Source organism: Lithobates pipiens, unplaced genomic scaffold, assembly GCF_037356315.1.
Source record: "Lithobates pipiens isolate NorthernLeopardFrog02 unplaced genomic scaffold, aLitPip1_a1.2 Scaffold_23, whole genome shotgun sequence".
Lineage (NCBI taxonomy): Eukaryota > Metazoa > Chordata > Amphibia > Anura > Ranidae > Lithobates > Lithobates pipiens.
In genome coordinates, this window is record NW_027507785.1 from 324,792,890 (window position 1) to 324,809,850 (window position 16,961).

Genomic DNA, 16,961 nt, shown 5'->3' on the forward strand with positions numbered 1-16,961 from the left:
CTAAAGGTTGGGGTAACTTAAGGCCCTCCATGGTCTGTACATGTCTTTTAGACTCTCTCCTCTCTCTGGCACGGTAGTAAGTTGGAAGGCTGGCCGCAGGCTAGCCTGAATTTGTAGGAGGAGTCTGTGGGCGCTAAATCCCTCCTCCTCCATCAAAGCCTTTGTCGGCTCATTTCTGGGTTCCCACCCACCTGTTCCCCCATTGCTTTCATCATTTCATTTACATTTCATACGTCTTCATTCTGGGTATGCCCTCTTTTAGGCATACTGTCCAGCCAGGCCAAGGCACACCTCAGGCCTTGGGTAGTTAGGGTCATCGTATTTCCGAATGAAGACTCTGACTACAAAATAATTTCTTGTGGGTACAAGGACTACACCATATTGTAGAAAGTGAGTAGGCTCCAGTTTTAAGCCCCTCCCTCTGTTAGCACAATTTTGTCACACATATAATTTGCCTCTGCATGCTACATGTGCCACTCTTCTCTGGGGGGGGGGGAGATGACCAGGAGCAGATAGGCTTGACATGGGGGAGGAGATGACCAGAAGTGGAGTAGTTTGACAGGGGGGGGGGGGGGAGATGGCCAGGAGCAGAGTGGCTTGACAGGGGGAGGAGATGGCTGGAAGTGGAGTGGCTTGACGGGGGAGGAGGTAGCCAGGAGCAGAGCGGCTTAACAGGGGGAGCAGATGGCCAGCTTGACAGCTGGGGGAAATGGCCAATGGTGGAGTGGGTTAACAGGGGGAGGAGATGGGCAGGAGCAGAGCTGCTTGACAGGAAGAGGACATGGCCAGGAGTGAAGCGGCTTGAGAGGGGGAGGAGATGGCTAAGTGTGGAGTTTCTTGATGGAGAGGAGATGGCCAGGAGCAGAGCAGCTTGAAAGGGGGAGGAGATGTCCAGGAGTGGAGTGGCTTTATAGGTAGAGGAGGTGGCAAGAAGTTGAGGGGCTTGACAGGGGGAGGAGATGACCAGAAATGGAGGGGCTTGCCAGGAGGGAGAAGATGGCCAAGGGTGGAGTGGCTTGACAGGGGGAGGAAATTTCCAGGAGTGGAGTAGCTTTATAGGTACAGGAGGTGGCAAGAAGTTGAGGGGCTTGACAGGGGGAGGAGATGACCAAAACTGGAGGGGCTTGCAAGGAGGGAGAAGATGTCCAAGGGTGGAGGGGCTTGACAGGGGGAGGAGATGCCAGGAGTGGAGCAACTTGACATGGGGAGGAGATTTTCAGGAATGGAGTAGCTTTACAGGTAGAGGAGATGGCAAGAGGTGGAGGGGCTTGACAGGGGAGGAGATAGCCAACAGCAGAGCTGCTTGACAAGGAGAAGAGATGGCCAGGAGCAGAGCTGCTTGACAGGGAAAGGAGATGACCAGAAGTGGAGTGGCTTGAGAGTGGAAGGAGATGTCCAGGAGTGGGGTGGCTTGACAGGGAGAGGAGATGTTCACTCCTGGACATCTCCTCCCCCTTGATAGTGGAAGGAGATGGCTAGAAGTGGAGTGGCTTGAGAGGGGGAGGAGATGTCCAGGAGTGGAGTGGCTGGACAGTGAGAGGAGATGTTCAGGAGCAGAGTGGCTTGACAGGTAGAGAAGATGGCAAGAAGTGGAGTGGCTTGACAGGGGGAGGAGATGGCCAGAAGGGGAGGGGCTTGCCAGAAGGGAGGAGATTGCTAAGGTTGGCGTGGCTTGAGAGGGGGGAGCGATGCCCAGGTGCAGAGCTGCTTGACAGGGAGAGTAGAGGGCCAGGGGTGGAGTGGCTTGAGAGGGGTAAGAGATGGATAGAATTTAAGTGGTGTAACAGGAGGGAGGAGATGTCCAGAAGTGGAGTGGCATGACAGGAGGGAGGAGATGTCCAGAAGTGGAGTGGCATGACAGGAGGGAGGAGATGTCCAGAAGTGGAGTGGCATGACAGGAGGGAGGAGATGACCAAGGGTGAGGTGGTTTGATGGGGAGGAGATGGCCAGGAGCGGAGCAGCTTGACAGGCTGGAGGAGATGTCTAGGAGTGGATTGGCTTGACAAGGGAAGCAGATGGCCAAGAGTGGAGCTGCTTGAAAGGGAGAGGAAATGGTGGGGATCGGAGTGGCTTAAAGGGGGTGTAGAGATGGCCAGGAGAGGAGCTGCTTGACAAGCGGAGAAGATGGCCAGGAGAGAAGCATGTCCTCACTGTTTCAAGCTGAATGATGCTGGGCAAAATTCAACTCAGTAGACTGGGGACATCTAGTGGTGAAAAGGAATTACTACAGTGCCAGCGTTGGAGAGGTGGTGAGCATTGCAGCTTTTGTAAAGCTTGCGGGGGGGGGGGGGGAATATGCTTAGACTTTGGCTTTAACATAGATATAAACGCTAAATGGACGACATTCATTGCTAAGGATCTGTGTATCATAAACAATTGCCATTTTTTTTAAGTACGTGTGAATTGGGAAACTTTAATATTTTCAATGCTGCTGAATGAACTGCTATGGCCATCAGAAGGGAATACTCAGGACTCATCTTATAACTGAAATATCACACTTGGATGACCCTCTAAGTGTTTTCTTCCTGGCAGCCCATCTGATTCCCCCCCCCCCCTCCCCCACCAGTATAGCAGCCAGCTCCATTTCAGAGCACACAGGGCTTGGCATATACTCTGGCAGTGCCCCCCCCTCCCCCTACAGGTTTATATTTAGAAATAGGAAACATCAACACTACTGACCTATTTAACCCTTAAGCTGCTGCCAATGTAACTCCTACTATGGCAGCCAGGAGTTTCTAGACATTTTACTCCCAGCTAACGGCTTTTATATTAGTGCTTTGGGGGGCTTCTATACACTTGTAAGTGACCCCCGCCCCCCTTCCCCATCAGCCCCCTTGCGATAGCTATAAATCTATGCTTACATTTTTTTTTTTTAAAAGCTCCAAATATTTATTTTAAAAGTGCCCCCTATGGACAATTTTGGGTACTGTATGTTTTTTGCACTGGCATGTTTGATTTCAAGGCTTGGCATGTTTGGAATTTATCAACACAACCTAATTTTTTTCGATTTTACCCCAAAAAATTGGGTATTCTATTATGTTTGTGTGTGCTAAAATTAATTTAAGTGCATTTTTTACTGAAAAGATAAATTTGATAAACAATAGTGAGAATATTGTGTGACATACTATATGTAGTGCTAACACCATTAACACTTTATAGTCCACCTCTTTAACCTACAAAGCAACAATCAGCAGTCAGTAGTGCACATGTGCTAAACCTTCTGCTGGCCAGCTCGTTGGGGACCAAAACCTTGTGTTGGACCTCTCTGGGTAATGTCACTTGGTGTATGCAAAGGTAAAGTGTTCCTAGCCAGCAAATATGGCCCTGTATTAGGCTGCAGTGTGTGGTTGGCCAGTGGCTACTTATCAGTCCTGTGTAAACTGAGGCTTTCCATCCAAGCCCCAGGCACAAAAGGACTTCCCTCTATCTCTCTTGTGGCTCTTTACTGCACAGCAAGTGCCCCACAGTCTAGAACATGATTCAAGGCTCAAGGATAGCATCCACTCTTGTTTCCTCTGCTCCCAGATAGAGATTGACCACTTGCTATCCTCACTGCCCTCAGGTGGGTCACAGTCTGTATCAGCCCTGGTCTCTTCGCAGAAATAGAGCAATCTTTCTCCTTCAAGCCAGGAAACTACAACAGTCCCACCCTTTTAATGTCCCTCTCTGGGGAACTATAGTTTTCCAACCAACCTGTGGTTTAGCTATATTTTTCCTGCAAACTACACCTCCCACAATCCTCCATGATATTCCACAGCCTCTCTTGCAATCATGTTCCCCCAGGGGCCCTCTAGTGGATGGTGGAAGAACTAACACTGGCTGTAACAGTTTTACAGTAGAGTCTCTGTTATGATGTGTCTGTGTAGGCATTCTTTGCGGCTACACTAAAGGTGTGCACCCCAAAGCTCAAACACACATGCCTTTCTCTGCAGCCTCAGAAGGGAAGTGCTCTCTGCAGTTTACTATGCTTCAGCTATGATTGAACACAGTACGTAAGTGTTTTCACTTACAAAAGGAAGGGGCCGGTAAATGACATATTGTTTAGTGCCTTCCCCCACTCTCCATCCTGAAACATCTCCTGCAGCGGCGGGGGGGGGGGCAGAGGAGAGGGGGGAAGCCAACAGCACTGCGGTGAGGGGGCGCAATGCGGGGGGAAGCCCAGGCAGTAGGGGGAATCGGCACTGCACAGAGTGATTGCAATGTGCCCAGACACACTTGGCACACCCCGAAACGAAGGGGCCAGTAAATTACATATTGTTTAGTGCCTTCCCCCGCTCTCGAACTTGAAACATCTCCCGGGGGGGGGGGGGAGAGGAGGGAAGCCAACAGCACTGCGGTGAGGGGGCACAACACGGGGGGAAGCCCAGGCAGTAGGGGGAATCAGAACTGCACGGAGTGATTACAGTGTGCCCAGACACACTAGGCACACCCCCTGCGCATGCCTAAGGCCGCGTACACACGCGCGGACTGTTGGCCCAACCTTGTCCGCTGAACAGTGTTTGGGCGGACAGTCCGCTCGTGTGTGGGCTTTCAGCGGACAGTTTCAGCGGACAGTTGGACGGACAAGGTTTTACGGAAATTCCGAAAAACTGTCCGCTGAAACCTTGTTTCAACGAACAGTCCGCCCGTGTGTAGGCTTGTTCGTCAAACTAAGTTCCGCGCATGCTCAGAAAGGATTTTCAAGCCGAAAGTTATAATGCAGTGTATAGGACGTCGTATTTTGCGTCCCGTCGTACGTGCCGTTCACGTCATCGCGCACGGTTTCAGCAAACTGTTCGTTCGTCGTGTGTGGCCATGTCCGTCCATGCTAAGTTTGAGCGGACTGTTCGCTCAAACTGTTGGACGGACAAAGTTGGGCCAACAGTCCGCGCGTGTGTACGCGGCCTAAGGGCTACACACACACAGAAGCAGCAACAGCACTGTGTGACTGCAGCTGCTCCTCTACTGCCAGTTAAACATAAAAAAAAATTGCAACTGTCATCATTTTATTCCCCAAGGTCTCTTTTTTATATATATAAAATATAAAGGCACAGCAAAAAAATTGCAGTGTTTTGTGTAATGTGATCATTTCCTATGATCATCAGTGCCATCTAGTGGCCACAATTCAATACTTTTCCTGATTGAGGTTTTTCAGGAAAAGTACTGCCTTATGGCCACTAGTTGAAACTTAGGCTCATTGGAAATACTCATATTACACAAAATACAGCGTTTTTGTTTTTTTTGTTGCAGCTGTGCAAATGTTTGTCACATTCATGCCACAATTTATTTTATAAATAGATCCCATAATGTTTTGGGATAAAAGTAATCTTCAGGCCTGAATTGTGCATTTTAACTTTTAACATTTAACATTTAAACAAAAGTCCAGGGCTGGGCTGGGACAAAAATTTGGCCCTGGACTTCATCCAGACCGGCCCACTTTATTTTGCAAACACGCACAAAAGCAAGTGAATAAGTGAAGTGGGAGGGCTAACATCATGCAGGAACATTTCTACAGCCTCATTGGCTGGAATTTGAGAAACCGACATTGCTGCATAGCCATTGGCTGCCTTTCAGCAAAGCAGGGGCGCTGAGGCTAAGCCAAGTTGCACACTATGAAGTAAGGTGATGGGCAGTGCAGATGACAGGCCTCTCCTATACCGGCCGGACAAACCCACGCTGGCCAAAACCGATGGCCACCCAAGTCCCCTCCCTTTCACTGGCCATTAGGCGTTCTACTTTATTTCTATTATAGGCAGTACAGGCAGTGGTGTATTTTGGTTTTGTGCTGCCCTAGGCAAGACAAAAATTGGGCACCCCCCCATCTAAATTTGCCACATCCCTTCCTGCTTAATATTCACCCCTTCATCTGTAAACTCCACCCCTTCCTCCTTAGGCTCCACCCCTTCCTATTAGAGCTCCACTTTAGGAGTTTGTCAGAGACTGCAGACATTGTACAAGAGATAGTCAGAGATTGCAGACATGGTACAAGAGATGGTCAGAGGCTGCGGACATGGTACAGAAGATGTTCACAGATTGCAGACATGGTACAAGAGATGGTTTAGAGACTGCGGACATGATACAAGAAATTGTTAGATACTGCAGACATGATACAAATGATGGTCAGAGACTGCGGACATGATACAAGAGATGGTTAGAGACTGCAGACATGATACAAGAGATGGTTAGAGACTGCAGACATGATACAAGAGATGTTTAGAGACTGCAGACATGATCAGAGGTTGCGGACATGATCAGAGGCTGCAGATGTGATCAGAGGTTGCGAACATGATCAGAGGTTGCGTACATAATACAGGAGAGGGTCAGAGACTGCAGACATGACTCCATGTCATAGGGAATAAAAAAGTCTTCAGCCATTCATTCACTGTAATCATAGTGGAGAACAGCTTAATTCTAAAACATGACAGTTATTGTCCTAATTTATTTCCGACTGTGCCTCACCCCAGCTGAGCCTGTCTGAGAACAGCTGAGCCAAAGAGAGCTGAGACCGCCCCCTCTGCTCAAGACCGTCCACCCAATTCCCGAGCACAGCTGAACCCGTACGAGCACAGCCGAGCCGAGGAGAGCTGATACTGCCCCCTCTGCTGGAGCCCGCCCACCCTACGCCCGAGCACAGCTGAGACCACCCACAACACTCCCCAGCACAGCCGAGCTGAGACCGTACCCGGCCCGAGCCCAGCCTAGTAGAGGTGAGCTAAGACCGCCCCTGCCAGCAACTTTTTGCTGCTATATACGGGTGCCAGTCCCTCCCCCCTGCCCAAGTTCACCCCATAACTGGCGTCAGTCACTGCCCAGTCCGACCCATTAGCCGCCAGCCGCTGGGGACTGTATTTGTGCAGGAGGCAGGATACAGGAGGGGAGGGGGAGGCTTTCACTGAAACTGCCTGTCACTGAAACTGGCCCACTGAGCCATCGGCCCACCGGGAAACTCCCGGTAGTCCCAATGGCCAGTACATGCCTGTGTTCAGGCATCATTCAGGATCACCATCTACTTCCTGGACTGAGATGCTGACTTAGAAATGACACAATCTTGTAAATCCTGGTGCCTGTGCAGTTCTTGGCTGTGTTCACATCACTTTTTTCCCTATTTTTGAACATCCTATGTTCACAAGGAGGTTGGCAGTCCCAATCATGCAAAAAACAAGTGTCACCCCCCGCACATAGCAAATGAAGGTTGCTGTGACCACACCCCCTTTATGGAGTGGACCCACCCATTGCCCCCCCCCCAACACACAGACACACAGGATCTCCTTAGACCCCAGGTTGGGTGGCATTGTCAGTCAACTTGGAAGACTGAGGACATCTTGTGGTGAAAAAACAGTACTGCATGGGACAGCTAAGGATGACCAGGAGCAAGCTGTCACCCAATAAGCTAAGGCCTGGGCATTCCCTGCCCCACAGATATACACAAATGTTTGGAGATGCTCTTGACATTATTGAACTATTTCCACATGGGGGGGGGGGCGTGCTCTTGACATCGTTCACCTAATATGTCCACATGGGGGGATGCTCTTGACATTGTTGACCAAATATGGCCATATAGGGGGGAAGCTCTTGACATTGTTGACCTAATATGCCCACAGAGGGGGGATGCTCTTCACATCTTTGACCTAATATGGCTACAATGGGGGGCATGTGTTTTTGACATCATTGACTTAGTATGGCTACATGGGGGGCATGTGTTTGACATCATTGACATAATATGGTCACATGGGGACAATGCTCTTGACATCAATAACCTTGACATGTGTGTGTGTGTGTGTGTGTGTGCGTGTGTGTAGGGGGGGGGGGGGGTTGAACACTGTTGACATCATTGACCTAATATGGCCACATTAGGGGGATGCTTTTGACATCATTAACCTAATATTGACCACATGGGGGTTCTTTTTTCTACATCATTGACTTAGTATGGCTACATGTGTGTGCGTGTGTGTGTGTGGGGGGGGGGGGGGGTTCATGTGCTTGATATAATTGGTGTAATATGTCCACGTGGGGACAATGCTCTTGACATCAATAACCTAGTATGGCCACATGTGGGTAGATGCTGTTGACATCATTCACCTAATATGGCCACTTGGGGGTGGATGCTCTTGATATCATTCACCTAATATAGCCTCATGGGATGGATGTTCTTGACATCTTTGACTTAATATGGCCACATGTGGGTGGATGCTCTTGACATCATTTACTTACTATGGCCACATTGGGAGGGAAGTTCTTGACATCAATGACCTAATATACCACAAGTGGGTGGATGCTCTTGACATCAGTGACCTAGTATGCCACATGTGGGTGGACGCTCTTGACATCAGTGACCTAATATGCCACATGTGGGTGGATGCTCTTGACATTATTGACCTAATATGGCCACATGGGGCATGCTCCTGACATCATTGACCTAATATGACCACATGAGGGGAATGCTCTTGGCATTGTTCACTTAATATGACCACAGGGGCAGCGGGTGAGGGAGGAGAATGCTCCTGAAATAATTGACCAAATATGGCCACATGGGCGGATGCTCTTGACACCATTGACCTTATATACATTGTAAAGTGCTGCACAAACTGTTGGCACTATATAAATCCTGCATTCTAATAATAATATGGCCAAATAGAGAGGGATGCTTTTGACACCATTGACCTAATGTGGCCACATTAAAGGGATGTTCTATCTTGACATTAATAACCTAATATGGCTATATGGGAGGCATGTTCTTGACATCATTGACCTAATATGGCCACATGGGGGACAAGCTGTTGACATTGTTGACCTAATATGGCCACATTAAAGGGGATATTCTTGATAGCATTGACCTAACATGGCCACATGGGGGGGGGGGGGTGCTCTTGATATCATTGACCTAACATGACCACATGAGGAGGATGCTCTTGACATTGTTAACCTAATATGGTCACATGGGAAGGATGCTCTTGACGTTGTTGACCTAATATGGCCACATGGGAGGATGCTTTTGACACTGTTGACCTAACAGGGCAACATGGGGAGGCTGCTCTTGACGTTGTTGACCTAATATGGCCACATGGGAGGATGCTTTTGACACTGTTGACCTAACAGGGCAACATGGGGAGGCTGCTCTTGACGTTGTTGACCTAATATGGCCACGGGGGGGGGGGGGGGTGCTGTTGACCTATCATGGCCACATGGGGGATGCTCTTGACGTTGACCTATTGACCTAATATGGCCACCTGGGGGGGGATGCTGTTGACATTGTTGACCACTTGGGGGGATGCTCTTGAGGTTATTGACCTAATGTGGCCACATGGGGGGATGCTTTTGACATTGTTGACCTAATATGGCCATATTAAAGGGGATGTTCTTGATATCATTGACCTAATATGGCCACATGGGGGGATGCTCTTAACGTTGTTAACCTAATATGGCCACATGGGAAGGATGCTCTTGATGTTGTTGACCTAACATGGCCACATGGGGGATGTTTTTGACATTGTTGACCTAACAGGGCAATACGGGGAGGAGGCTCTTGACGTTCTTGACCTAATATGGCCACATGGGGGGGTGCTGTTGACCTAACATGGCCACATGGGGGATGCTCTTGACGTTGACCTAATATGGCCACATGGGGGGGATGCTGTTGACATTGTTGACCTAACATGACCACTTGGGGGTATGCTATTGAGGTTGTTGACCTAATGTGGCCACATGAGGGGATGCTTTTGACATTGTTGACCTAATATGGCCACATGGGCATGTCAGCACACTATCACTGACGTAATATGGCCATATTAGGTCAATGATGTCAAGAGCATCTCCCCTCCATGTGACCATATTAGGTCAATGATGTCAAGAGCATCCCCTCCCATGTGACCATATTAGGTCAATGACGCCAAAAGCATTTCCCCCTTGTGGCAATATTAGGCCAATGAGGTGGGTGGGAGTGATAGCTTTCTTCTGGGTTTGGTCCGAACCTTTGTTCATCCTGGATTTACACCAGTGGGTTTCAAAAAAATCTGCTTTAATTTTTCCTTCCTTTTGGCCCCATTGGATTTCACCAAAATGTTGCCAAAATCTTCCAATCCTTATCAAAATTTTGGAAAACGTTTAATTCTTGCAATCTCTAGGTACACCAAGAGGGGCTGGAACCCCCCAGGGTGGGCAGATTAGCCGGAAACCGGGTGCAGATTCCCTCCCCCACCAGATGATTCGATCCCCCCCCCAGCTCCCCCCCATCCGAACTATCATCTCGCGGTGTGACCCTGGAAGTGGTCTCTCCCCCCCATCAGAACTATCACCGCCATGGCGTGTGACCCTGGAAGTGGTCACCCCCCCCCCATCCGAACTATCAGCCCCATGCGGTGTGACCCTGGAAGTGGTCCCCCCCATCCGAACTATCACCCCCCACATGGTGTGACCCTGGAAGTGGTTTCTTCCCCATCCAAACTGTCACTCCCAACAAGGTATGACCCTTAAAGTGGTTTCCCCCCATCCAAACTATCACCTCCACACGTTGTGACCCTGGAAGTGGTTCCCCCCATCTAAACTATCACCCCCACAAGGTGTGACCCTGGAAGTGGTCTCCTCCCCATTCGAACTATCAACCCCACATGGTGTGACCCTGGAAGTGGTCTCCTCCCCATCCAAACTAGCACCCCCACACGGTGTGACCCTGGAAGTGCCCCCCCCATCCGAATTATCAACTCCACACGTTGTGACCCTGGAAGTGGTTCCCCTCCAATCTAAACTATCACCCCCACATGGTGTGACCCTGGAAGTGGTCTCCTCCCCATCCAAACTATCACTCTCACACAGTGTGACCCTGGAAGTGGTCTCCTACCCATCCGAATTATCAGCCCAACAAGGTATGACCCTGAAAGTGGTCTCATCCCCATCCGAACTATCACCCCCACATGGTGTGGCCCTGGAAGTGGTCGCCCCCCCATCCAAACTATCAGCCCAACAAGGTATGACCCTGGAAGTGGTCTCCTCCCCATCCGAACTATCACCGCCATGCGATGTGACCCTGGAAGTGGTCCCCCCCATCCGAACTATCACTCCCACACGGTGTGACCCTGGAAGTGGTTCCCCCCCCATCCGAACTATCACCCCCACGCGGTGTGACCCTGGAAGTGGTCTCCTCCCCATCTGAACTATAACCCCCACATGGTATGACCCTGGAAGTGGTCTCCCCCCATCCAAACTATCACCCCCACGCGGTGTGACCCTGGAAGTGGTCTCCAACCCATCTGAACTATCACCCCCACGTGGTGTGGCCCTGGAAGTGGTCCCCCCATCCGAACTATCACCCCCACACGGTGTGACCCTGGAAGTGGTCTCCTCCCCATCTGAACTATCACCCCAACAAGATATGACCCTGGAAGTGGTCTCCCCCCATCCGAACTATCACCCCCACGCGGTGTGACCCTGGAAGTGGTCTCCAACCCATCTGAACTATCACCCCCACGTGGTGTGGCCCTGGAAGTGGTCCCCCCCATCCAAACTATCACCCCCACACGGTGTGACCCTGGAATTGGTCCCCCCCATCCGAACTATCACCCCCACATGGTGTGACTCTGGAATTGGTCTCCTCCCCATCTGAATTATCACCCCCATGTGGTGTGACCCTGGAAGTGCCCCCCCCCCAATCTGAACTATCACCTCCACACTTTGTGACCCTGGAAGTGGTCTCCCCCCATCCGAACTATCACCCCCACGCTGTGTGACCCTGGAAGTGGTCCCCCCCATCCGAACTATCACCCCCATATGGTGTGACCCTGGAAGTGGTCCCCCCCATCCGAACTATCACCCCCACACTGTGTGACCCTGGAAGTGGTCCCCCCCATCTGAACTATCACCCCCACATGGTGTGACCCTGGAAGTGGTCCCCCCCATCCGAACTATCACCCCCACATGGTGTGACCCTGGAAGTGGTCTCCTCCCCATCTGAATTATCACCCCCATGTGGTGTGACCCTGGAAGTTGCCCCCCTCCATCTGAACTATCACCCCCACCCGGTGTGTGACTCTGGAAGTGGTCCCCACTCCCCCCATCCCATCATCGTCTCTCTGTCAGGCAGGTGCCATGGCACCCCTCCTCCCACCCTGCTCAGAAATAGGACACCTCCCCCCTCCTGGCCCTTTAAGGGCCCCCAGCAGCTGCTCAGCCTGTCAGGTCAGCTCTGGGTGACGTTTGACAAATGCCAGTTGTGAGGAGCCAGCCGGGCATTCCCTCTCCTCCCAGCTGCATTGTGGGTACGAGGAGAAGGATGCAAAGATGGCTGAAAAGCAGAAGCACGATGGCCGGGTGAAGATCGGACACTACGTCCTGGGGGACACCCTGGGGGTCGGCACCTTCGGCAAAGTGAAAAGCTGAGTATATGCGGAGCGGGGGAGAGGGGAGCCGGGGATACGCACTTGGCGTAGCGCGGAGCGGTCAGCACGGGGGCGCCCTCTAGGACGAGCGCAGCGGCCTCTGTGAATAGCACTGGGAAAAGATACATTGTAACGTTACACGGCAACACAGTGCCCCCCCCCCCCCCCGTGTACTTCTACCGGTCCGCCGCCTGGGGAGTCCAGCAGGGGAGGGGTGATACCATTACAGAGGGGGAGGGGGGCTGACTGATATTATTATGGGGGATTATTGAGTTATCCATTTATTAATAGAGGGGGGAAGGGTGTGGGCTGACTTGCTATATCAGTCTGAGAGATGGGAGGGGGGCTCACCTGCTGCTCTTGCTGACACATCAATATGGGGGGGGGGGTGTCTTGCTGGTCTTATCAATATGGGGGGGGGGGTGTCTTGCTGGTCTTATCAATATGGGGGGGGGGTGTCTTGCTGGTCTTATCAATATGGGGGGGTGACCTGCTGCCCTTACTAACACATCATAATGGGGGGCGCATGTCCTGCTGCTTCCTCTGATATACGATTACGAGGGATGGGGGCTGACTTGCTGCTCTTGATGACACATCATTATTATGGGGGGGGGGGGGGGTGACTGTCTTACTGGTCTTATGAATATGGGGGTGCATGACTTGTTGCTATTACTAATATATCAATTTGAGAAATGGGGGGGCTGACTTGCTGCTCTTGATGACACATCAATTTGGGGGGGGGGGGGTGACTGTCTTTCTGGGGTTATCAGTAAGGGGGTGCATGGCTTGCTCGTACTGATATATCAATTTGAGAAATGGGGGGGCTGACATGCTTACTCTTGCTGACACATCAATATGGGAGGGGGGTGACTGTCTTGCTGTTCTATAGGGGGGGGGGCTGACCTGCTGCTCTTGCTGACACATCAGTATGGGGGGAGGACTGTCTTGCTGGTCTTATCAATATGGGGGGGGGGTGATCTGCTGCCCTTATTAACACATCATAATGGGGGGTGCATGACCTGCTGCTCCCTCTGATATACGATTATGAGGGATGGGGGCTGCTCTTGCTGACACATCAATATGGGGGGGGTGACTGTCTTGCTGTTCTATAGGGGGGGGCTGACCTGCAGCTCTTATGGATGACACCACATTATGAAGGGGTGACTGTCTTGCTGTTCTATGGCGGGGGGGAGGGGGGGGGCTGACCTGCTGCTCTTATGGATGACATTATTATGAAGGGGGTGACTGTCTTGCTGGTCATGTCATTATGAGGGATGGGGGTCTGACTTGCTGCTCTTTGTGAGATATTGATTTGAGAATGGGGGCTGACTTGCAGCTCTTGGGTTGGGGGGACTGTCTTGCTGTTCTATGGGGGGGGCTGACCTGCAGCTCTTATGGATGATACCACATTATGAAGGGGGTGACTGTCTTGCTGGTTATGTCATCATGAGGGATGGGGGTCTGACTTGCTGCTCTTTGTGAGATATTGATTTGAGAATGGGGGACTGACTTGCTGCTCTTGGGTTGGGGGGACTGACTTGCTGCTCTTGGGTTGGGGGGACTGTCTTGCTGGTCTTATCGCTATGGGAGGTGACTGACCACCTGCTGCTACTACTGATACATCATTATGACTTGCTTCCCCTTTTAGATATTTGAATTAGAGATATGGGGGGCTGACTTGCTGACTCATCTTTTCGGGTGGGTGTCTGTCTTGTCGGTCTTTTTAATGATTTGGGGGGGGGGATGGGGCTGGCCTGCGGTTCTTGGATGGGGGCTGACTTGCTGATGCACCTGTCTAGAAGGGGGTTGTTGCTGGCAGGGGGAGAATGACTTGCTGCCCTTACTACTGTATCTATGCTCTTACTGATACATCATTATGAGGGATGGGGGCTGACTTGCTGATGCACCTGTCTAGAAGGGGGATGTTTTTGCTGACATGTTGCACTTGCTGATACATCGGTATCCGGGGGGTGACTGTCTTGCTGGTCTTATCCTTTTGGAGGTTGGCTGTCTTGCAGACCCCATCAATATAAGGGAGGTGTATGGCTTGCTGCTCCTACTTATTCATTATTATGACTGATGGGGGCCGACTTGCTGCCCTTGCTGATGCACCATCTAGGAAGTGGTAGTTGTCGTCAAGTTGCTGATAGGTCAGTATAGGTGAATAAATCAATTGCGCCGCCAAAGAAAATGAGCTGCCAACACAACAATAAGACTGATTGTGAAAAGTGTGAATGTGAATGAATGTGCAGCGCTAGAAATTAAACCTGGGAATGATTCCATGAAGGTGACTATGTACTCATAAACAGTAAATGAATCAAAACACAAGTGCAAACCTGTGCATAAAGGAAAACAAATATTGACACAAAGAGTAGTCTAAATAACATATTGACATACAACTGGTGCAAAATAGATGCATACAAGTAACTAAAGTGCGCATATATGTGATGGTGTTTAGAACACACAGACAGATAATAATCAATCCATGTTAAAAATATCAAAAAGAATCACAATCCCCTCCCCTTGAGGACCACTGCAGAGACTCGGGGCTATGGACCCCAGATTCGGGGATATATATCAATACATCAGTATCTGGGGGTGACTGTCTTGCTGGTCTTATCAACTCAGAGGCTGGCTGTCTTTCAGACTTTATCAATGTAAGGGGGTGAATGACTTGCTGCCTTTGACTAGTTCATCATAATAAGGGATTGGGGGGCTGACATGCTGTTCTTTATTGATGCACTTGTTGGCCTGTCAAGGAGGGGTTTTTGGTTGTTGACTTGCTGATACTCCAGTATATAGGCTGCCATCAACGTCTTATCAATATGAGGTTGCGTGTCTTGTCGGTCTCAACAATTTGGAAGGCGCCTGTCTTGCACATCTTATCAACATAGGTTGGTGAATGGCTTGCTGCTCTTCTTAATACATCATTATGAGGGATGGGAAGCTGAGTTGCCACTCTTATTAATGCTCCTGGCAGGGAGGGGCTTGGTGCTGACTTGCTGATCGATACATATGGGGATTGACTGTCTTGTTGGTCTCATTATGGGGGGTGACTGTCTACTGTTCTTATCCATATAGGGAGGTGCATGACTTCCTGCTCTTCCTTATTCATCATCATGTAGGATGGGGGGGCTGACTTGCTTCTCTTATTGATACCCATCAATCTTTGAAAAAAAGGAGGCAATTCACTGACTTTAACGGTATCAGAAAGAGACGCAAAACAATATAAAAAATGATTTATTACAAAATTTGTTAAAATAACATAGATAGATAACACCCATCAATCTGTCAAGGAGGGGGTTGTTACTGATACATCGGTATAGGGGGTTGACTGTCTTTCTGGTTTTATCAATGTGAAGGGGGTGACTGTCTTGCCAGTCTTATCATTATGGGGAGGGGTAACTGTCTTGCCAGTCTTATCATTATGGGGAGGGGTAACTGTCTTGCCAGTCTTATCAATATGGGGAGGGGTAACTGTCTTGCCAGTCTTATCAATATGGGGAGGGGTAACTGTCTTGCCAGTCTTATCAATATGGGGAGGGGTGACTGTCTTGCCAGTCTTATCATTATGGGGAGGGGTAACTGTCTTGCCAGTATTATCAATATGGGGAGGGGTAACTGTCTTGCCAGTCTTATCATTATGGGGAGGGGTGACTGTCTTGCCAGTCTTATCATTATGGGGAGGGGTGACTGTCTTGCCAGTCTTATCAATATGGGGAGGGGTGACTGTCTTGCCAGTCTTATCATTATGGGGAGGGGTAACTGTCTTGCCAGTATTATCAATATGGGGAGGGGTGACTGTCTTGCCAGTCTTATCATTATGGGGAGGGGCGACTGTCTTGCCAGTCTTATCATTATGGGGAGGGGTGACTGTCTTGCCAGTCTTATCATTATGGGGAGGGGTGACGGTCTTGCCAGTCTTATCATTATGGGGAGGGGTGACTGTCTTGCCAGTCTTATCATTATGGGGAGGGGTGACTGTCTTGCCAGTCTTATCATTATGGGGAGGGGTGACTGTCTTGCCAGTCTTATCATTATGGGGAGGGGTGACTGTCTTGCCAGTCTTATCAATATGGGAAGGGGTGACTGTCTTGCCAGTCTTATCATTATGGGGAGGGGTAACTGTCTTGCCAGTATTATCAATAAGGGGAGGGGTAACTGTCTTGCCAGTCTTATCATTATGGGGAGGGGTGACTGTCTTGCCAGTCTTATCATTATGGGGAGGGGTGACTGTCTTGCCAGTCTTATCATTATGGGGAGGGGTGACTGTCTTGCCAGTCTTATTATTATGGGGAGGGGTGACTGTCTTGCCAGTCTTATCATTATGGGGAGGGGTGACTGTCTTACCAGTCTTATCATTATGGGGAGGGGTGACTGTCATGCCAGTCTTATCAATATGGGGAGGGGTGACTGTCTTGCCAGTCTTATCATTATGGGGAGGGGTAACTGTCTTGCCAGTATTATCAATATGGGGAGGGGTAACTGTCTTGCCAGTCTTATCATTATGGGGAAGGGTGACTGTCTTGCCAGTCTTATCATTATGGGGAGGGGTGACTGTCTTGCCAGTGTTATCAATATGGGGGGGGTAAATGCCTTGCTGGTCTTATAAAT

At 50.1% G+C, this 16,961-nt stretch overlaps 1 protein-coding gene across 1 annotated transcript in view; it reads left to right on the forward strand.

Moving 5' to 3' along the window:
- Positions 1-12,139: 12,139 nt before the first annotated feature.
- The window catches only part of PRKAA2 (protein kinase AMP-activated catalytic subunit alpha 2), a 58,944-nt gene continuing 54,122 nt past the window's right edge, over positions 12,140-16,961 (forward strand). The window contains exon 1 of the mRNA XM_077450651.1: positions 12,140-12,343. Coding sequence (XP_077306777.1) covers positions 12,250-12,343 — 94 coding nt within the window. The 5' untranslated portion in view covers positions 12,140-12,249. The remainder of the gene's footprint in view (positions 12,344-16,961) is intronic.